Source organism: Mirounga angustirostris, unplaced genomic scaffold (genome assembly GCF_029215605.1).
Source record: "Mirounga angustirostris isolate CCGP_5_RB_7025 unplaced genomic scaffold, mMirAng1.0.hap1 SCAF_5, whole genome shotgun sequence".
Classification (NCBI taxonomy): domain Eukaryota; kingdom Metazoa; phylum Chordata; class Mammalia; order Carnivora; family Phocidae; genus Mirounga; species Mirounga angustirostris.
The window spans coordinates 61,010,383-61,033,324 of record NW_026991713.1 but is presented as its reverse complement, the minus strand read 5'-3'; the positions used below and the strand labels follow the sequence as shown (position 1 = coordinate 61,033,324).

Sequence of the window (22,942 nt, the reverse complement as noted above, 5' to 3'; positions counted from 1 at the left end):
GTTGCTACCCCCTCTCTGATTTGGAGGACACTGACTTCCAAGGAGAAAAATGTGGTTCTATCCCAAGCTGTTTACACTGTGGCAGCTTGCCCAGCCCTGCGCTTCTCATAGCCCTCGGGAGCTGGCTCCGCCCTGGCAGCCAACCCAGAGCTGCGCTGGGATAGCTGGCCTCCCCAGCTGGTGCCTGTTTGCCCCTCTCTAACGTGTACACACCTCCTCCAATATTTCCCCATCTACAGCCATTCAGGTGCCATGCCAGGATTTTGCCCATATGTACAAACCACCTAGACTGTTATTTTCTTTAATATTTTTGCTTTAGATAAGCTTGCAAGTTTACCCAATATATTTATTTTATAAAGCAACTTTTTAACTATTGAATGACATCTTTTCTAATACACATCAAAATAACGTCGGGACTATAAAACAGGTGATGACAGAGCCTGGGATGGTTATGTGTGCCAGCAGGCCTGGCCTCCGTGCTTTGGGAAGCAGCCTCTCACGTGTCTGCAGGGAGGGAACCAGGTTCCAGCGTCCCTCCTGCTCATCTCAGCCCCATCTTCAAGCCTCTGCGCCAGACTCCTTGCTAACGTGCCTCCAGGTTCCTCCTTCTGGGGTTCTCTAAAATAGGACTAGACCGTTGCCTCTGTTTCCTGGCTCCCTGCATCCATTCTCCACTACAAGGCCAAGCCTTGCTCTCTGCTCTCAGGCCTCCTCTCCCACCAGGCAAGGAGGAGACCCCTCTGTGGCACTTAGGACAGGGCAGGGGCAGGAGGCAATACCTGGGCTGCATTATGTCCTCAGAATGTCCAGCTGCAAACCCTGGGCCAACGGTACACCTGACCCAGAGTCAGGGAGGTGGCAAGTCCATTTCTGTAACTATACCATCGAGTGTCTGGAAACCACAAATGAGCACTTAGAAAGCCAAATTACAGTCCTTATAGGGCGAGAGGGTGAGTGTAGCAAGCAGCAGCTTCTGACAGGGCAGTCAAAACCACTGGGGCTGTGGCCGATTCAGCCCAGGTGTGTTTAGGGGAAGAGAGGAGTGGCTTTGGCACCTGACCCTGCCCCCCTGTGATAGGCAGTGCCTACCTAGAGGTGCCGAGAGCCACTGTCACTGACCTCAGGCAGGACTCAGGAGAAATTCCTGAAGAGCTTCTCTTTTGGAGACATTTGCCCCCTCCCCAGCACACCAGGCTCATGACCATGGCCACACTGGCCACCCCCTAAGGACGACCTTGACCATGTGGCATTCAGGCCCCTGCATGGCCTTGAGCATATCTGGCAGTCCTGCCCAGTTCACAGTATTGGCTCCAGGCTCACCGTTTGCTCTCCCACACCTTATCATTGGCTCCACACAGAGTCCCCAGCTTCATGGAACACCTCTCCCAATACTAGTGTCTCAGACCTGGCTCCTGAAGACAGAGCCAAGCCCTGCAGCAGAAACAAGAGGGAAACTGAAATTTCCTCTGCCCCATCTCCAGCACACGTACACCGTCCAGGTAGGAGAGTGTGGGGGCCATTTCTGGTTCATGCCCTAAGTGCATTTCATAGTCTCTCTGGCCCTAAGTTTTCTTATTTCTATAAAGTGGGGGTACTAATAGAGTTGTTGATGAAGATTTAACAAGGAAATATCCTTAAAGAAGGTAGCCCATGCTCTGGCACCCACTAACTTTCAATAGACAGTAGCTTTTTTCATTATTCCTACCTCTAATAGTTCCCGTCTCTCTGATGGGCTCAGCACCATCACTTTGCCTGCTTCATCATCCTGTCCTTTGACACCCACAGCTTGGCCTACGTGCCTAGGTCTGCCCCAGTTGGTGTCCCAAGTGTGGGTCCTTATACCGGTTCACCAGGGCCCCTGCACTGGACCCTTCTTTAGCGGGCCCTGCTTTGGTCCCTTCCAGCTGTCCTTTCCCCACAGAACTAGGAGTCTCTAGGGTCACTGGGAAAAGCTCATCTGCAGCCACTCTCCTCTTCTAGGCAATCCAAACCCCAGAATTGCCCACCCACTACCCAGCCCACACCAGGCCTGTGCGGGTCTCTTCCCCAGGTCCATCTTCTGGAGCTCAGACTGCCTTGCTGGTGGCACTCCTCCAGTCTGTCTGAGCTGTGGCTAGAGCTTGGAAGTGTAGGCCACGGTTCACATGAGGTCTTTGTGGTGAGGACAGAGCCAAGAGTAGAAAGAGAAGGGCAGGCTGTGAGCAGGGATCTGGGGGCCCTCTCCGTGCTGCCACATTCAGACCTGGAACTCTGAGGAGCCCAAGAAGACTCCATTTGAGCCTGGCCTGATGGTCTGTCTGTTGGGGACCCAAAGCCTGGATGTCTCAGCAGGAACAAGATCACCTCCTATACACTTCTGTACTACCAGCCTTTGGCTCAGTGTGTAGAGGGGATGGGGCTACCTGGGGTGCTTGGGGCTCTCAAGAGGTCAGACGGTGAGTGTATTCTCCTTGGTACTTCAAGTCTATGAGCCGAGGATGGGGATGCAGAGAAGAAGCTACTGGGGTCTCCCCCCGCAACAGCAGATGCAAGGCTGAGGGTCCAAATATCCAGACCCTTTCTCAGAGAGGGTTGTTAATCAGTTGTTCTCATTGTTTTTTCTTAGGCATTTCATAGTATTCTTCCCATTTCCCCTGCCATTTTCTGAAGATGCCTTTCTGAGAGTATTGGACCCCCCCCACACACACACACACACATCTGGAAATAAGTTGCTAACTGGGATGTGTGAGTTTGGGCATGAATGCATAAATTAAAAACATGCTTATCTATATCAAGTCAAGTGGACCTGATTTTTCCACCTGCTAGCTGTGTGACCATGGGCAAGTTCCTTGACCTCTCTAATCCTCACGTTCCTCATCTATTAGATCTCTAAATAAACTCTAAGAACATTGCCAACTCTAAGACTCTGGTGCGTACCCTCTTTGCTCTTCCTTCCCCCTTATTCTGCAGTCACACCAGGACAATCATCTCCTGCTCAAAGTGTCCTTCGCATTCCTGCCCCTAAAGCCTGACTTCATCCAGGAAGCCACCACTGCTCTCGTCACGTGAGAAGAGATCTCAGCAGCTGTAAGAGAACCTTCTCATTCAACACACAAGGAAGCTGAGGGCAAAGTGAGGCAATGACTTGGAGACAGAGCCAGATGTCCTTTCACCTCTTCACTTCTGGGGTCCACAACCCCCTGGGCCACCATTAGAGCTTGCACAAGTTATTATTTCTGTGAGCATCTGTGCCTCCCTTAGATCATAAGACCTCTGAGGGCCAGAACCATATTCCCACCCTCCCCGCCCTGCACCAGCCCTCCTGCACAATCCCTGTGCCAGAGGGGGCCTCAATGTTTTAGTCAGGGTTCCCTAAAGAGACAGAAGTAACAGGAGATAGGTAGATAGATGGATGGATGGATGGATAGATAGATAGGTGATAAATAGATAGATAGATACAGATATTCATTATAGGGAATTGGCTCACATGATTGGGAGGCTGAGAAGTTCCAAGAGCTGTAGTTAGTAAGCTAGAAACCTAGGTGAGCTAGTGGTGTTGTTCCAGTGGGTATTCGAAGGTCTGAGAACCAGGAGAGCTGATGTGCAAATTCTAGTCTGAGGGACAAGACCAATGTCCCAGCTCAAATTATCAAGTCAGCAAAGTTTCTTCTAACTCAGCATTTTTGTTCTATTTGGGTACTTAATGGATTGGATGAGGCCCACGCACATTGGGGAGGACCATCTGCTTTACTCAGTCTACAGATTCAAATGTTCATCTCATCTAGAAACACGCTCACAGACACACCTGGAATAATGTTTGACCAAACATCTGGCACCCCATAGCCCCGTCAAGCTAACAGATAAAATTAACCATCACACTCAATAAATGCCTGTTTAGTTCAACAAAGAGAAATTCCATTTTCATCTCTGCCAAAACCCATTGTTCCATTGGAAGCCTCCTTTTATTCTTATCTCTGACCAGTGTTGTGCTGGGGCAATTTCAGCTGGCTGACAACAGCCAACTGTTAGATTTTTAAGAATTTTGTGAGCTGCTTATCACACACAGCCATAATTTGACTTAAATCATCTAAGCTTACAATTAGATAAATTATATTTTTAAAAAAAAGTAAGAAATGCTTAAAAGTCATAACTTCCTAGTTAGGTTACTATTATTAAGCTCTTGCGATGACTTACGTCTCTTGAATCGGTATGGTGGAAAAGCTATGCAATGATTGTACACTCTGTAATCAGCAGCATCATATTGGTGACTTGCAATCACCATTATGGGAATATTTTTTTTTAAAGATTTTATTTATTTGACAGAGAGAGACACAGTGAGAGAGGGAACACAAGCAGGGGGAGTGGGAGAGGGAGAAGCTGGCTTCCCGCTGAGCGGGGAGCCTGATGCGGGGCTTGATCCCAGGACCCTGGAACCATGACCTGAGCCGAAGGCAGATGCTTAACGACTGAGCCACTCAGGTGCCCCACCATTATGGGAATATTTACACCAAAGGAATCACCAAACACTACAAATCAGAGCTTCATTCATTGTGGTTTTCTTTGTAATTTTAAAACTTGAGATATAATTGACATATAACATTATACTCGTTTCTCGTGTACAACATAATGACTCAATATGTGAACATAATTTGAAGTGATGTATTGTTCTGTTTATTGTCTAAAGCTATAATGTCTATCACAATTGCCACTAGCCCCATGTGGTCACCGAGCACTTGAAATGTGGCTAGTCCAATTTAGATACATCGTAAACATTAAACGCACACTGGATTGGAAAAGATTTAGCATGGGAAAAGAATGTAAAATATATCATTCACAATTCTGACATTGATTCCATGTCAAAACGATAATATTTTGTATATGTTGGGTTAAGTATAATGTATCATGAGAATAAATTTTAGCTGTTTTTTTAGTGGGGCTACTAGAAAATTTTAAATTATATATATATGGCTTGCATTGCCATATATATATAATTTGGACAGCCCAGGCCTTGATTTAATTAAGTATTGGAGAAGACGTTGCACATTAAACTTAAAAGCATGTCATTTCTATAGCCGTTACATGGCGAACAGCAAAAAAAAAAACCCTGACAGAATAACCTTCCAGTATTCAAGAACTATAATCTGATTCGCTAAAATCATCACTCACATCTCTGAGATTGAGTGAAGTTCCAACATCCATCTTCATTGCTTTACTTTCATCTTAATCGTTAGGATGAGAATACAGACCAATGTCCCTGTGGGAGCTCCACTTTTTATTAGTTGCAACCACAGGCTACCATGGATCCAGAGCTTCACAAATCAACTGAAAGCATTTGGTGAGCTCAGCTGGCTTTCTAGAGTTTACCATAAAGAGTATTTTATTATTACTTGTAAACTGTGTACTATTTATTTTATATATCAGTAAAACTTGTAATAAACCTAGGTACAGGGGCACCTGGCTGGTTCAGTCAGTAGAACAGACAACTCTTGATCTTGGGATTGTGAGTTCGGGCCCCATGTTGAGTGTAGAGATTACTTAAAAAAAATAAAATCTAGGGGTGCCTGGGTGGCTCAGTCGGTTAAGGGGCTGCCTTCGGCTCAGGTCATGATCCCAGGGTCCTGGGATGGAGCCCCGCATCGGGCTCCCTGCTCAGCGGAGAGTCTGCTTCTCCCTCTCCCTCTGCCTGCCGCTCTGCCTACTTGTGCTTTCTCTCTACCTCTCTGTCAAATAAATAAATAAAATCTTTTTAAAAAATAAATTAAAAAAATAAAATCTAACCCCCCCCAAAAAACCTATGTATATACATATGTGTGTCATATATGTTTGTATGTATAACTATGTATACACGTTTTTTAGAGAGTTGGCAAAGCTTTTATCAGCACACGGCTGTCTCCAACCTTCTGGCCGCCCCCTGCCCACCGCCCCCCACCCCGAGCCGTGCCCTCTGCAGCTTGGCCTGACTGTCCCTCCCTGTGCTTCATTTCCAAATCTGCAAACCTCAGAGGTGTGGACTAGAGGGGCTGCCCCACTTTTTTCCATGCAGGATGCCTTTTTTTTCAGTCTGTTCTCCTCTCACCCGTCCTGGTTGGCCTCCCAGTTCCAGGACACCAGCTCTGAATGGCCAGTCACAGTGCCACGGAGATGCTGTTGCCGGGCCGGACACTTAGGGGAGCCCTGCCTGCCCGCTCTTGCCCTGGGACTCTCGAGGTGGGAAGTCATCTTGAGTGGTGACTACTGGCACTCCTGCTCCATGGGGATGTCAGGTGGCCATTCCCAGCCCCATCAGAGATGGGTCGGAAGTGAGGCAGAGGGGTAGCTGAGCCGGAGGGAGGGGCATGGTGCAGGGGCTTGGTGTTCAGAGTGCTGGGACATGGCTCTGTAAGTTTCTGGTACCACCATCATCAAAAAGAGTGAGTTCAGCTCGTGGCAGTTCTGTCCTAGACGCTCCCTGCACAAGAAAACATCACTCCTCCCTGGCTCTGCCCGCCCGGGAGCCCAGGGAGGAAACAGACACATCAGACGAGACTACTGAAAGGCAGTGGGCACTTGGGGGTAAGACTAGCAATCCTGTTTAGAGTAAATCACCAATAGCAACACATACATGTCAGGGTGAGGCATGGCTTCAGGAGGAGATTCCGGGGGTTTGGTTCAAGGAAATGTACAGGAGCCAAAGCTCCATTATGGTGAGGAGACACTGAGCCGGAAGCCAGGGGCTCTGAATATCTGGGTTAGTTCCCTGAAGGAGGCAGAGTTCAGACACATGGGCTCAAATACCAGAGTCTGGGGTATGAGGAGAAGACAGGAGGAGACAGGCACTCTTGCTGCCGGGAAATCAAATTAGGATCAGAGTGCCCAGGGAAGCCCTAAACATTACCCTTGGTTTCCTAGGTTGTTACCATTGTCTCAATAGTAGTAGTGAGAATAATAACAATAATAGCAGCTAACATTCATTGTGGGGCTGGCATTTTATGTCTCAACTACAACGGTGCCCGGAGGTAATTCTTCTTCCCCTCTTTGCAGAAGAGGAGACAGACGGAGAGAGGCTAATGAACTTGCCGTAGGGTGCAGCACTGCCTGATGGCACCTGGGACCAGAGCCCCATCCCTGCAACCACACACAGCCTCGCCTCTGCAGCATCGGGCCGGCATCCGGCATCATCGCGAACGCTCATGCTGGGTTCCTATAGGCTTCCCCTCCGTTGCTCCTTCTGATGATTTTCTTTCTTTCTTTTTTTTTTTTTTTTTTAAAGATTTTACTTATTTATTTGACAGAGAGATAGAGAGACAGCACAAGTAGGCAGAGTGGCAGGCAGAGGGAGAGGGAGAAGCAGGCTTCCCGCTGAGCGGGGAGCCCGATGCGGGGCTCGATCCCAGGATCCTGGGATCATGACCTGAGCCAAAAGCAGCCGCTTAGCCGACTGAGCCACCCAGGCGCCCCCCTTCTGATGATTTTCTAACTGTTGTGTAGTTGACAGAGTGATCTCATCCTCCTTGTTGAGATGAGGACACAGAGATCACAAAGAGGTGGCAGCTTGAAACAGTTTTCCCTAGTCCTGCGCAAACAGAGTAAGAGCAGTGCAGTGCGGTTTTCACGGGGGGGCTAACTTTACTTAAATCTAAAGGATTGAACTTCATTCTGAGAGGCGTCCTTCCCGCTGTTAAATTGCCCTTTTCCTTTATGAAATGATGACGGTAGGGGGTGGTAATTGTTGCTTCTTTTTCTTTTTTTTTATGTCCCATTTTGGCAAAATGAAAGGCTGGCAGCCGTAGCATCTGATTGGAAATCCTAACGGATTGTGGGCTCTCTGGGTCCCGCCCTCCGGGCCTGGAACGTGCAGGCATGCTCAGGGCTCTCTCACGGCACCCCTCTTCCAGGCCAGGCCATTTACGCAGGGGCCCCGTTGCTGCTGACAGAGTGTGAAGGATACCCAAAGGGTGGTGCCCAACCTGCCTCCCACCGAGCTGGGAAGCACCCTCCGTTATCCCAGACTGTGGAAGAAGGGGTCTAGAGAGAGCAATGCGCCAGGGCTGACCCGCCTGCTGAGGACCTACAGAGGGAACACTCTGGGCTTTCTGGCTTCAGAGAGCATGGTATCCCCACCAACCCTCTTTTTCAAATCTGTCTCAGCCTCAATGGGGCCCCTCTCCCTGCTGCTCCACCTGTTTGCTTGGGGAAGAAGATCCAGCAGGGATCTTCTCATCACCCACCCTTGTCCCATCCGTTCCTTGTCCTATCCGTCCTAAAAGCCATGATTCATCCACCTTGTCTTTCTTTTGAGGATTTTCTATGGCAGCCTGGAGGCCCCTCTCTCCTGATTTGGCTAGATTCCAAGACAGAGAGCCATTCAAACAAACAAACAAAAATCAGGACCACGTGAGGGGAGCTAGTTCCTAGAGGATAAATGTTTTCTGTTTCTTATAAATGGAAATAATCCTTGGGTCACTTGTGCTTCTGAATTACCTGTTTCATGGCTCGTTCTTCATTTCTGGATGGCTCTTTCCCCTCCTCCACTAGCACTGGCGAGAGAAGTGACAGTATTCCAGTCTAGTGTGGAGGGACAAGAAATAGCTAAGGCAGGGGAAGGGAGAAACTTCTATTACAAAGATAATTTTCTTCCCTCGAGCCATGCTGGGGTAAGCCCCCAGCTGACGGAGGGAGCACTGGAGAACTGGGCCAGCAAGGATGGGCTGCAGGACCTGGGAATCTCCAGCCCTGAGAAGGGTAGCTGAGGAGGGAGCCAGACAAGAAACTGTTTATTGTTGGGCAGGACAGGGAGCCGAGGTCCAGCATAACTGCAGGAGGGTGGTCAGACGCGAAGCAGAACTTTTCTAAGGCCAAGTTGTGAGACACGAGGACTCCAGAGCCTCCTCAGAGTGCTCAAGAAAAGTGGAGATGCCTCTGCCAGGGGTGTTTGCAGAGGTGATGGCTGTCTTCAGCGGGCTGGACTGGCCACCGTACCATTGTCTGGAGAAAGGACAGTGCCCAGAAGAGCCCACTCGCATGACTGCAGCCACCTCCTTCATGCTTCTCCAGATTCTTCTTGCTGGTCTGGGACTTCATTTTGATACTTCTGCTCCCAGGGCCCAGCCAGCTTCTCAGGATAAACTGCCCACCTGTCTGCTTCAGCCCCTTTCCTTCAAAAGCGCCCCTCCCCACACGCTGGGTCCATCCCAGGCCACCTCCACCACCTTCTTGAGGCTTCTTCCTTGTCCCCTCCTGCTCCTACTCCAGAGCCAACACCACCCAGCTTCCCTGGCCACCTCTGGCACAGGATACCAAGGTTTCAAGGGGTGGCTTGATCTATGTGCTGTTTTGAACCCCCCCCCCCCCGCCCACCATTGAGGGGATCTGCTTCTGTGACTGGCAGGTGACATTGGGGCCACAGCCTCTGTGGGCAGCCTACAGTGGGGAAATCTGAGACAGGTTACAGGGCTATTGTAGGCGTAAAAGGAACCCAGCTCAGCGCCCAGGACACAGAGCCATCAGGCTTCAGATGATGGAATATGATGGAAGTTCCAACAAATCATGGGCAGGGAGCCCGCAGGCCATCAGGGAAGGGCGGGAACACACAGCAGCTGGGTGGACAGAGGCAGATGGTTCCCACAATGGGAGGCAGGGCGGGGATACGGAAAGAGTGTGGGCTTTGGAGAGACAGACCTCATGGAATCCTGGCTCCATGTACTGGCTCTGTGGCCCCAGCTGTACCAGGTGTCTGTCTCAGGAATAATAACGCCCACCTCAGAGAGGTGACGCAGGTGGCATGCCCAGCTCAGGGAGATTCTGGCTCACAGCAGATGCTCCATTAGCATCAGTCTCCCAGCCCTCTCCTCGGACCCCCATCAAGTATAGGAAAGTGCCGAGGGGGTGAGGCGTCACGGGTGGAGAGAAGGAGTGATCAAGGCCAGGAGGCCTCAGCCCCCTTGGCAGGCACCCCAGGCACCATGTGGGACCTTTTTTGTTCTCCTTGCCCTCCAGAGATGTCCTGAAAGTGCCAGCTTGACCCACGGCAGTCCCTGGCCGTCCCCCAGCTGGGCCGATGCTGTCTGGCTTGGCCTGCTGCAGGGTCCCCACCAGGGGGTGTCCCCAGGGCCTGCTCCCATCAGTGGCCACAGCGTGGCGTTAGAGTCCCATGGGGGATGCGGAGGGGTAGTTAGTCCACCAGCTTGTGCTCCTCCCCCTGTATCCTTCCTGAGTGGTCCATAGAACCAGAAGTTTCCTGAGTGCACGGATGGTACCTTCGCTTTCTCCCTCTGCATCCACTCCGCAGCGCATTACTTGGCTGTGAAGGGAGGAAGGTGGCTTGGTGGCACAGACCCAGAGGCAGGACGTGGGGCCCGTCACAATGCTCTTATCCACCTGCCCCTCACCCTCTGTCGGTGCCCCCGTGCCCCCTGCCACCCTGTCCCTCAGCACGTGGTCCTTTCACCTGACTCAAGTTTAGGCTATTAGGCGTAAGTGTCCTCAGTGCCAACCCCCCACGTCCCTTTCAGAGCTTGTCCTGCCGTCTTAATGCCTTGGCCCCGTCCCTACTCCTTCATTCCAAGACCTTGCTACATTGACTGGAGTTTGGGTCTCTTTCTTCACTGATTACATTCTCAGCTCTGAATCCTCGCTAGAATCCCTTCCCTGACTTTTGAAAGGATCCCCGTGAGTGCCTGGGCCCCACCCTGGTAGACCGCCTTAACTGGTTTGGAGTACTGGCTCAGACCTCAGTATTTTTTTAAAGTTCCCTGGTTATTTTTGAGCCTGTGTGAAGAACCAATGTTCTTGGCAACCATGATCAAATGACCACCTAGACTCATGTGACTTCATGGCCACCGTACCTGTGACTCATTGTCATCATTCTCTCTCCTCGGAGCCCTCTCTTATCCCCCAAGTCATCCATCAGCTCCTGCCCGGTCTGTAGTCCACAGCCAGCTGAGCCCCCTCACTCTGGCACCTGCCAAGCTCATAACTCAGGTCTCTACCGTGGACCTCAATGTGGGGCTCTATCTCCCACAGGAAGCGCCACTCAGCCTCCAGTACCTTGATGTACTGCTCTAGAAAACAGACTCCAAACCCAGGATAACCCTGCCCACCCGGGAAACCCCTGTGAGCCCTAGGACACAAAGGGGTGTGGGAGAGTTCTTCACTTCCCCCCCAAATCTGGGTGAGATACCAGCAGCATCTAGAGAAGCAGCCTCCATCCCTCCATTTGAGAACCTAGCATTCTTCTAAGCCTCTCAACTGGAATGTTCCTTCTGCTATCCCACCTCAGCTCTTACTGCTGCAAAGGTAGCAAAGGCAGCAGGTTTATGTGGATCCTTTGCTGAGGAAATGACAGTGTCTCTACCCAGTTCTGAGAACACACAACACACACACACACACACACACACACAACAGTCTTGGCATTGTTGACCAAGGAAGCAAACTTGCTGCTGAGTCTTGAACTGCTCCCCTCCTCCACCCACATGGTGGTGTTGGCTTCCAGGTTGAGAGCAGTGGGAGGCTCTAGCTCATGGCCACCTCCTGGGTGGCAGAGGTTTGAGCCTGGCCCTGTGACCTTGGCCTAAGCCCCAGCCACTACTCTGAAGTTCTGTCTCCCAAACCAGCCCATTCATCCCTTTCTCCAATCCCTCTACCTCCAATTTTGTAAGCTCCTCAGGCCCCCAAGGACTTCCTGGCTGAGGTTTGCTGGCTCATGCTGGTCACTGGGTGATCTATCTGTCTGTCTTCCTTACATCCCTCCTCACTCCAGGGCAGACAGCTATCTGGGCCAGTGACTGAAACTCACAGCCTGCCTTGACCCTCAACTCACTTCACCCTACTCCAGCCTCAGGCTCCAAGAACTCGTTCCCTATCTTAGCATCCCAGCAGGCCCAGAGTGTGGGGTCCCCATCAACTCCACCCTTCCTGGGTGACTCCCCAAAAGCCCAGGCCTCTGAGCAGTGAGGAAAGGGTTGAATAAACACAGACACCTGCCTGCCACACCCCCAGCTTCCCTCCAGAAAGATCCAGTTCTTAGGTGGAGGCCAGGGTCCCTGTCAGGAGCAGGACCATTTCTGCCAACAGACACAGGCAATTCTTTCGCTGAAAGCCATAAACCACACTCCACACACAGCCTTCCCGTGTTCCTCCTTTCTGCTCTCCCTCCTCTTCTCCCTCCCTCCTCGCAAACTCGGCCCCATGCTTCATGTGTGCTCTGGAAGCTGCTTTTCTGGCCCTACGGAGAAGATGCACCTAAAACATGGGCCGTACAGGCAGTCCGCAGCATGTCTGGTGTGTGTGCCTGGGTGGTGCTTCCGTGGGTGCTGAACGGGGTACGTGCACGCAGCTTGACTACTCAGAGACCAAGCCGTCAGATCGTGCTGTTTATTGAGGATGCAATGGGAGGGCCTCTAAGAGGAAAGGAGATGTAGAGGGGCCTCCTCTTCTCTGCTTCTGGGTACAGGAGAGTGAAGAGAGACCTGAGCGGTGAGATGGGGCCAGGGTGGGGTGGGGACTGGCCTCTCTGGGTCGTTGTCCTTCGGCCCTCGCGGCATAGGCAGTTGCTGGGACAGAGGCCCCAGGGTGAGGGGTGGGCCTCCGTCTGAGACCCAGGGAGCCGGACAGAGTAGTTAGTGACTGGGCTGAAGGCCGGGAGCCTGGAGCTGAGCGCATGGCCCGGCTGGGGGACCTCAGCCAAGGAGGTGAATGCCAGGCGCGTGCCAGGAGGAATTTCACCAAGTTGGGCCATCCACACCTGTCCAGGCTCGGGAAGACACGGGCTGGGAGAAGTGGGGTGGCGGGCGCGGGGAGGGGGCTGACCGCGGGCCGGGGGAGAGAGCGTGCAGGAGCCAGCTAGGGACGCAGGGGTGGCGGGAGGGCAGGGGGGTGGGCAGCCCTCTCTACCTGCTGGCTTTCTTGGCGGGGGCGCTCTGGCTGGAGCCCCTCGCCAGGGTATCCCTGTAGTCGCTGCTGCTGCCCCTGCCCCGGCCGTCCCCGCCGCGGACGCTGCACACGCCAGAGACGCAGCTGCTGCTGCTGGCCACGTAGCCGCCGCTCACGGAGCTGGGCCGGAGGCCGTAGCCGCCGCTGCCGCTGCTGCTGCTGATGATGGCTGCGGGGGACAGCGGGGCGGCACCCTCAGGGGCGGGGCCAGGCGGGGCGCCTCCCCCCGGGGCACAGGGTCTCTTGGGGCCGCCCGGCGGCCCCGCCCTTCCCCTGGGGAAAATAGCCCAAAGACCGCGTCCCCCATGTCCTCGCCCCTGCCCTGCCCAGCTTAGCCCCAGTCTGGCTGATTCTTCATTCTCAGAAGCCCAACGCTTTGGTCCAGGTACCAAACACCCACCTGCCATTCTGGATACACAACCCCCCATTCTCTTAGCCTTTTTGCTAAACTTCCTTTTCAACCTCTCCCTCTCCCTAGCTGTCCTGCAAATGGCATCTTTTGGGGTTCTGGTTTAATTCTTAGTCCCGCTGAGAAATCCAGAGATCCAACACTGTCAGCTTAACCTCCGAGGTCCCCATTCACTGATTCCCTCCGCCGCCTCTAATTCCCCAGGCCAGGGCTGGTCACGACTTGCAGCCCTGGGGCCCCAGGCCTCATGCACACTCGTCCTCTGTTTCCCCTTCCAGCTTTCCCAGTGGCCACCTCCGGGGAGCAGGGAGACAGAGTGATACAGAGGAAGCGGCTCTGCATTCGGAATCAGGAGACCTGATTGCTGGCCATGCCTCTGCTATCTGGCTGTGTGATCTCAAAGTCTTTTGCTCTCTGGCCCTTAGTTTGCTCAGCTACACACACAGGGTGCGAGCGTCTAAGGCCCTTTCCTGTCTGCAAATTCTACATTTTAGGTCCCAGCATACAAGTACTTACAGATGCTGACTGGGGAGGGAAATTCTCCTGACATCCTGTAAGGGAGAGAAACAAAATAAGAGCAAGCACTCATCTAACCCACAATCTATTAACCTCAAAGCTAGTGTCCCTACCGGCCTGATGTGGATTTCTGAACCCAACGGGCACCTGTGGACATTTCCTGGGCTTTTTGGCACAAGCAGAGCTTGAGAAGCCGTGGTTGCTGCCCTTGAATCTTTGGGGGTAAGCAGGCAACAACCTAAATCAAACAGTAGTGGCACGAGGTACACGTGCAGGGTGGCATGCACACGTCCCAAGGTCAGCCCTGGGCACTGAGTCTTTCCCATCTGCTGAGAACACTGGGGAAGCTGGAATGGTTGCCCTGGGACATCTCTGACAAGCTCATCTTGTACCTGGACAGGTAAGGAAGATGGAACAAGAAGGCCTAACAGTAATGGGGTGGTGGTGTTTTTTTGTTTTGTTTTGTTTTGTTTTTGGTTGGGGTGGGGGTGGGATAGTATGCAGAGGAATACCCAGGAAAATTGTAAGGATGAAATGAGCTAATCCCCGAGGCACAGTACCTGGCATGAGTGAGGGCTCACGCCAGGGTAGGTATTATTACTTACTGTTATTATTCCCATCATCACCACCCCTTCACTTCCAAGGAGTCATCTGTTCTAAATGAGTGTGTGCTAAGCTTTCTCTTTTGTCCTTCTCAAACCCCTGGGGCTCTCATGCCAGAGCACCCCCCACCTGCACTCCTCGCTCTCCAGCAGCTTGCGGTAGGTGGCAATCTCCATGTCCAGGGCCAGCTTCAGACTCATGAGCTCCTGGTACTCGCGCAGCATCCGGGCCAGCTCCTCCTTGGCCTGGTGCAGGGCTGCCTCCAGCTCGTCCAGCTTGGCCCGGGCGTCCTTCAGGGCATTGTCACCCCGCTGCTCAGCATCGGCGATGGCCGTCTCCAGGTTGGAAGCCTAAACAGGGAATCGGAGAAGCTAGAAAACTGGAAGGGGTGAATAGAGTCATCCACATCCAAATCCCACTAGTGCTTGGAACTCCTGGATGGAGATGCCCACTTCTACCTTTCCCACCTCCCGCTCCTCTTCTAGGCCGGAGCCCCTTCTGGGGGCAGCAAGTCCTTCCTAGCTCTATCTCCACTTGCTTGTATTTAGGCATTGTGGTGATGAAAAATAGTGCACCCTGCCCTCCTGTCCTCATGCCTTCCTGTGATCATGGCCAGTTCAGTACCACGTCACTTCATTACAAAGACATTTACTTGGCCACCCATGTGCCAAGGATACAGAATGAGGAGGAGTAAGATTGGCTTTCTGCTCTTGAGCTGTTTAAAGTCTGGGAAGAGAGATCCTTGGAATGTGGTGTTGTGGGTACAATGAGAGCGGCCGCCCAGGGGCATAGGACCACAGACGAGGGGCGCAGGGAAGGACATTCCCCAGAACCAACTACTCTTTCCCAAGTGCTTACTGTATGCCTAGCACTACCCTCAGCCCTGCCATGCCTTTTGCATACCTTAGCTCATGCAGTCCCTACACCCCCCAGCGCAGAGAGGACAACTAACTTGCCCCATGTCACAGAGCCACTAAGTGCTAAAGCCCCTGGGAAGGTGGAGAGAGCACTGGACTTGGAGTCAGAGTGGGTTCGGCTCACAGCTCTGCCATTCGCCAGCTTGCAACCCATTTAACCTCTCGGAGCCTCCGTGTCCTCATCTGTAACGATGGGTAGCGCTTGCCTCAGAATCTTTGAGATGATTCAGTGTGATAAAATGACAGGAGCTGTTGCTGCTGTTATTCTATAACCTCATCCTGTCTCCCCACATACTCAAGCTGAGACTGCAACCTAGAGTCCCAGAAGGGGACTGAGCAAGGCCTTAATGAATAGTTAAATAGTTACAGGAGGCACTTTAATGGGTGCTCTTTGAGCCCACTTATCAGTCATTTCATCAACAAATGTTTATTAAGCTGCTACTATGTGCCAGGCACTGTACTAGATGCTGGGAAAGCAATGGGGAACAGAGCAGCCAGCTCCCTGCCTTCCTCCAGTTCCGTAGAAGAAGGGACAGGCTGGTGTGGGGTAATCATCAAAGTGTGACAAGGACAAGAGAAGCACAGATGCCAGGAGGGCATGTGATTAGGGCCGAGGGCACAGGGGCATGTGGTCCGAGCCCATCCTGGGGAATGAGAGAGACGGCTTCCTGCAGGAAGGACTTCAAAGCAGAGGTTCTTGGGGTGAGTGGGAGATGAGATGCCCCAGGGATGTCTGCTCTAAGTATTTGAGGCAGTGACCTCATTGGCCCCTTTCCTCTCATGGGCAGAGATTTGAGAGGCTGATATCCTTGGCCAACTCATTCCCCCTCCAATTATGCCCTCCTGCCCCAGGCCATGGGCAACCTCTCCCCTCACCTGCTTCTTCACATTCTCAATCTCTGAGCGGATTCTCTGGATGAGCCGGGTGAGCTCCGAGATCTCGTTCTTGGTGTTTTTGAGGTCATCCCCGTGCCGGCCCGCTGCCAGCTGCAGCTCCTGGAACTGGGGACCCCAAAGCACAGTGCCATGGTGAGCATGATGAGTGTGTCATAGGACTACATGATGTCTCGGGATTGCTGAAGTCATGGGGAAAGCTCATGGTGGACACTTCACTGGACATGGCCTCTGTTCTGGGAATGATCAGGCCCAGCCTTCATGCCTGCTGGGATTGCCCTCCCCGGTCCTGCTTCAGCCCAGCTCACCTTGGTCTGGTACAGTGCCTCGGCCTCTGCCTTGCTTTTCAGGGCGATCTCCTCATACTGGGCACGGACCTCATCAATGATGCTGTCCAAGTTCAGGTCCCGGTTGTTGTCCATGGACAGGATGACAGACATATCGCTGATGTGGGACTGGATCTGAGCGATCTCCTACATGGGAAACAGGGCTGGTCTCAGGACTTGACTATCAGAGGCTAACACCCTGCCCCCACCCAACCCCTAAGCAAGATTAGCAAATCCAGGTGATGCTAACTTAGAGGCTCTGGACCAAAGCTGTTGCTCCCTGGGCAAAATGAGTCCCCTCTAGGCCCCAGATAGATTCCTGCCACCATGAAGCCAGGACCTGGACCATTTCCTTTCCAACCAGAGGGTGGAGATTGGGAGCCTCTCAGGCTGAAATGGGAGATGAATGGCTAGCCAGGGGGTCTCCCTGAGAGCAAAGAGCTTCTCCCAGCCCCCAGAACAGAGTTTTACCCACTGGCTGCCCACAGAGCGGTGGGTGGAGACACAGACTTACAGCTTCATAGAGACACTTGAAGAACTTGATCTCCTGGTCCATGGAGTCCACTTTGGCCTGCAGCTCCACCTTATTGGCATAAGCCGCATCCACATCCTGAAAGATGCCCCCCCCGCCAGCATCCTTTGGTCACTGCCAGTGCAGCCAAGAAGGAAACACCCACGCCAGCCTGGGTGCCTTGCACACCGAAATAGCTGCACTTTTCTCTCTGAGAGGCTCATGGGAAAGGAGAGGACGGAGCAAAAGGCCCAGCCCTGCCCCATCCTGAGACCCCACTCCCTCAGCAGGGATGGGGTACCCCATCTAAGGAAGGAAGGCCCATCCAGGCTGCTGTCAGTCATCCCTCGGATGTCTGAGTCAGGCCCTGTGGATGCAGGGGGGCCCCTGTGTGTCGTGCTCTGCTGTTCCTCACGGTGGACATGAAACACTCAGGAAGGCCATCATCTCTCTGCCTTTTCAGTCCCTTTCTGGTTAGTCCATTGTGGTTTTCCTCAGCCTCTATGTCATTAGTTTGGAATCAGCTCTCTGACAGCAGAGCACACTGGTAGGCTCAGCTCTCCCTGGTCCCAGGCCAGCCCTGGACTCAAGGCCTGTCTTCCCCCTCACCTTCTTGAGCAGCACAAACTCGTTCTCTGCAGCTGTGCGTCTGTTGATTTCTTCCTCATACCTGCAAGAATGCCAGGGCTCGGTCGGTGAATACATCTCACTTAGAACCCTCTCACTGAGAACACTCTTTCACTCAAGGAAGACTCTAAGCAAGAGGCAGGGTTCCATTTGAGGGACAGATGCTAGTGGGCCACAGAGTACTGGGCTGGTGGGGCCACCAGGCAAGGAAGGCTTCCTAGGGGACATGGTAACTAAGTTTTAAAAAAAAGGTGATTATTGAAGATCCGGCTACAAAAATGAGGTAGGAGCATGTGGAGTGAATGTTCTATGGGAAATCTCAGAGGAAGCAAGAAGCAAGCTCCTTGAGAATTTGAACAAAGCCTTACAAATGAATGGGAGTGTTTCCTTAGTTACTCCTCCTGGCCATTCTGGGAGGTGGATGGATTTAAGCCCCCTTTTACCAATGAGGACCCAGAAGCTCCAGGAGATTATGAGTAGCTTACCCAAGGTTTCCTTCATCCAGCCAGAGATAGTCTTTGACCACTGGCCAGCTAACTGGACATTTGTCCTAAGTGCCAGACCAGAGGCTGGAGGAGCAGGAAGCAAGTTCCAGAGTTGTGTTGGAATAATTCTGCTTGGTACGACAAGGAACACTGCCCCTCATCTCCAAAAACTTTAAGCCAGGGTAGCTGCCGCTCCTGCAGAAGGATCTCAGAGGGAAAGGGGCAGTGGTCCAGCTGCAGGGGGATCCCTTCCCCACTCACCTCTTCTTGTAGTCTTCCACCACGTCCCGCACGCTCCTCAGCTCCGAGTCCAGCCGCACCCTGTCCCCGGACAGCGTCTCCAGCTGCTTCCGCAGGTTGCTGATGTAGCCCTCGAGGATGGGCTCCAGGTTGTTCTTGCAGTTGTTTAGGTCCAGCTGCTGCAGCAGCTCCCACTTGGTCTCCAGCACCTGGTTCTGCTGCTCTAGGAACCGCACCTGGGACCCGAAACACAGAAACTGTTGAGCCCCCACGGAAATAGTCCCACCTGTCATTCACAAGGCTCCGTGCCAAGCGCTCCACCTGCATTTTTCCCTTTATCCCCACACAACAGCTGGACGAGGCAGGCAAGTTGTTAACCCCATTTAATGGGAAGGAAATGGAGCCTCTTTCCAGGGTCCAACAGTTTGATAAGTGAGGGAGCCCAGGAATGAACCCAGACATGTGTCCCCATAACTCATGCATCCAGTCACTCAGAACCCATTATGACCAAACCAGCTCAGGGCAGGGGCGTTCCTAAAAAATACCAGGACAGAGTCAGGCTGGGTCCATCTTTGGAAAGGTTGAGCATTCTGAAGAAAGGAATCTGCTCTTCATTTTATAGCCTATCAAGCTCAGTGAGGCTCAATGGGCCAAGAGCTTCTGGGTATTCTAAATTTCTGCATCAGGCCCCAACTCCACCATTGCTCATGCCCTCCTTCCTCTGCGCTAGTTCTGCTCCTTAGAAGCATCTTCCACAGAGCAAGCATGGCACATGGGACAAGATGGATAGACAGTGCGCCCCATGCCACTGTCGCTTCACTGGGCCAGGAGACTGACCAGAGGGAGTAGATCCACATACTCCTCTCTTATGTGGTTTGTGGGGGGCACGATTTTTAAAATATGACTTAATCCACATGAGCACAGCCACTGTCTAAATAAGGTTGTGTTCCCTATCGTCATAAGCACAGGACCTCAGAAAACTGGCTGGGATTCAGCAGTGAGATGGGATCAGCCACCAAACTGCTTGCCCCAGCAGATCATCCAGGGTTGGTTGGTTTAACCAATCCTGACTCTTTCATGTATATCCCTAAGACTGAGCCTTAGCCACGGAGCAAACCCTACACCTAGGACACCACAGTTGGCATCTGGACTACACACTGGACAATCGGGATCACTGATAGGATGTATCCACATTCTGGAGGAGTAAAGAGCCACAGGGACAGTGCTGGCCTCTGAGGCAAGCAGGAGATCCTCGGAGCAGGAGTCTAGAGCTGGGGTGTGGGGCAGGGGGACCGGTAGGCTCCGATGGCCACTGACCATTTCAACCATAAGCTTTGTCCTGGGCTGACCCACCCTTGGTGCCTAACTGTCATGTAGCCAACGTAGCCCCCCAAGTCCCCAGGACTGGATCTCACCTTCCTTCCCTCCCACCCTCGCCCCAGATGCCATACCCTGCAAGGCATGTCCCTGCATGCTTTTGCTGACTCATAGAATGGGAGTAATAATTTCTCATCTACCATAAGTCAGGGTCCTATCTGGCCTGGAAGATGCCTTGAGGCCTCCTCCAGACCTTTGGATCCTCCCCTTCTCAACACTCCTCCCCCACCGCTCTGAAGATGAAAACGATAGTAACGATAACCAGCACTTGGGAGCACTTCGTCTGTGTGAGGCACTGTGCCAAGATCTTCACATGCATTTTCTTTCATCAACCTGACACAATCCCTGAGACATAGGCTATTATCTGCATTACGGAGATAAGGAAACAGAGGTGCAGACAGGATAAATAACCCTCCACACAGCTGCTCCATGACTGGCTTAGCCAAGACATGGCTGGTAAGTGATGGGGCCAGAACGGAAGCCAGGTCTGACTTCAGAGCACTGTGGAGACGTCCTCCCCACTGCACCCTTCTGCCTCTCTCGAGAGTCCTTAGCTGATTGAAAAAAATGCCCATGGCCGAGCCATCCGGGAATGCACACACGGATGCTCCTGACCCATCCAGTCAAATGACTAGTGCATGAGACCTGCTCACGATGGACGGGAGGAAGACTCTGGGGCAGATTCCCTCTCACTGGCTTTTTCCACACACACAGCCTGCATGGACGTCAGGCTTAGCAATGGCACCAAGCTGACCCTCAAGTAAGAAGCAGGGGTCTTTCCTTCGGAGCTCCCGCCAGTAACCCCCATAAGCCTCTGCCCTTAGAGACAGACCTCCCTCGGTCTTCTCTTGGGAAAGACTGCAGGGAATCGCACATAAGTCACCCCGATGAAAGAAAACACCTGCTTCATCCACATTCAGTGCCTCCTCATATCTAACCTGAATCCCTTCTGCTGTAGCAGAAGCTCATGCTCTGAGAAGAGAAGGTAGACCTACCTTGTCGATGAAGGAGGCGAACTTGTTGTTCAGCGCCTTGATCTGCTCCCGCTCCTGGGCTCTCACTTTCTGGATCTCCGGGTCCAGCTCCACGTTGAGGGGGGCCAGGAGGCTCTCATTGACAGTGACCTGATGGATGCCTCCAGGTGGACACACAGACGGACACACGGGCCCCAGGGCCACACTGCCAAACATGCTGCCAGCAAAGCCACTGGCCCGGCCCCGACCAAACCCATAGCCTCCATTCTTCCCGCTGCTGCTGGCCACGTTGAGGGAGATATTCCGGGTTCCCCCCAGGCTGTAGAGGCTCCGGCTTCCGAAGCCACCGCTGAACCCTTTGCCCCCTGCCCGGTAGGAGGATGAGCTGCCCCCTGAGAACACTGCTGAGCAGCCACTGAAGCCCCCCTTGGTGGCAGCTCCCGACTTGCAGGTGAATTGGCGGCTCATGCTGGTGGTGGAGATAGAACCAGATGCAGGAGGGATGAAGACCAAATCCTACCCGGGCTCTGCAGCTTGCAGTGAGGACTGGCAGGCACCCTTCCTTATATGTGCTTGGCATTGGGGCTCGTGGATGGGCAGTCGAGAGCTTAATTCATGGGTTTGGCTTGCCTGGGAGCAAGAAGTCATTTTCTCCATGCTGAGCTAGAGATCAAGCCCTCCCCACCTCTGAAACAACATGAAACCTTCAAATTGCTGGGCTTGCAAGCTTTGCTCATGTAATTTGGGTTTTATCTAATTAACCTGCTGTTATAGGGTAATTTGCCCCAGGCCCCAGCCTCTCCAGGGGGATGTCACTGGCATCTCACCAACCCTATCCTGATTAATCTTCTCTGGGTTCCTCCTGGGGCCTCAGGGAGCTAGAAGGAGATGAACTTCCCCGGACAGGGCAGGCCACTGGGTAGAGTATCTGGGGGCTCCAACCAGAGGTGTGTCCTCTGGTGGCCTCTTCCCCTAACCCGCTGAGGACAGTGGCTGTGTCTGCTGGGGCATGAGGGGTGGAGTGACCCTCTTCCTGGCACGGGGCGTGAGCCCATGGAGGGTCATATGCTTCCATCGGTTCTCCAAGAACTGGGATCTATCTCCACACTTCACCTCTCTCAAACTCCCACAGGGCAGGCTGGAGGCTGCGCAAGGCACGATCACTGTCTGGCCCAAGCGCTGGACAGAGTGAAGAAAAGGAGGATGGAATTGGGGCAGGTGGCTGAAAATTCAGGGGGTCAACTCAGAGGAGGCAGGGAGATGGCAGAGAGAGGCTCGCCAGGGCCTGGAGGCTCAAGGGAAGACTCCTGGGGGGGTCCATCTGCTCATTTCTGTCTTTCTTCCGATGTATATCTGTTAGTAAGAGCAGGAGGAGCAAGCTGAGGACAGGAACTGTTTGTTTGTTTGTTTGTTTGTTTGTTTGTTTGTTTGTTTGTAAACATCTGTTTAGAGTTCAAATGGAGGAGCTGCTGTCCGGATGAGACTGAACTCCTATGCCTCTCTCCAACGCATGCGAGCCAGGGCTGCAGGCTGGCTGGGGACCCCCCGGAGAGCAGGTGTTTCCACAGTGACTCTGTGGGCAGCTCCCATGAGGTCCCTCTGAAGGCTGTGACATATGTCATCTCAGTGTTCCTTTGTAAGGAAAGTCCATGGTCCTCCAGCTCAGAGACCCCCTAGTTACTCCTCCCGCCCTCCCTCCATCCTTCCTTTTCTCCCTCCAGTAACCTCTACTGAGAGCTTCTGTTGCCAGGCATGTGCCCAGTGTAGGGGACATGGGGGCTTGTGGTCTAATGCTAAAGGCTTTTCCCAGCTCCTGGAACACATCCTAGCCCGATGTCCCCCTCGATGGCTTCACTGGCTGTATGTTTCTGGGACGTGCATGGCAGCTCACCAGTCTAGCCTTCGACGTCCCCGCAGCTGCTGCCCCGCCCCGCCCTGTCCCACAGCTGCCGTCCTTGCTGTTCCCTGCCTTAGGCAGGGACATCTCACCCACAGGCCTCATCTCCAAATACCTCCACTAGTTTTGCCGCACTATCCCTACCCAGTCTGAAACACCTCTCCTCCCCAACCCTTCTGATCCAAATCCTCTGCTCTTTCAAAACCCCGCTTCAAACCCTGGTTTAACCTCATCTCCTCCTCTGTGTGCTGGACTCCTCTGTCCATTGAGACCTGTGC

General features: G+C 52.9%; 1 protein-coding gene across 1 annotated transcript; it reads right to left on the bottom strand.

The window, feature by feature from the left end:
- Positions 1-12,845: 12,845 nt before the first annotated feature.
- LOC123838881 (keratin, type II cytoskeletal 71) lies at positions 12,846-21,235 on the bottom strand. Its single transcript, XM_045868053.1, has 9 exons — positions 20,789-21,235; positions 18,438-18,652; positions 17,674-17,734; positions 17,068-17,163; positions 16,536-16,700; positions 16,210-16,335; positions 14,546-14,766; positions 13,814-13,848; positions 12,846-13,057 (listed from the first exon to the last, which is right to left on the bottom strand). The coding sequence occupies exons 1-9, from the start codon at positions 21,233-21,235 to the stop codon at positions 12,846-12,848; spliced, it is 1,578 nt and encodes a 525-aa protein (XP_045724009.1).
- Positions 21,236-22,942: the final 1,707 nt, after the last annotated feature.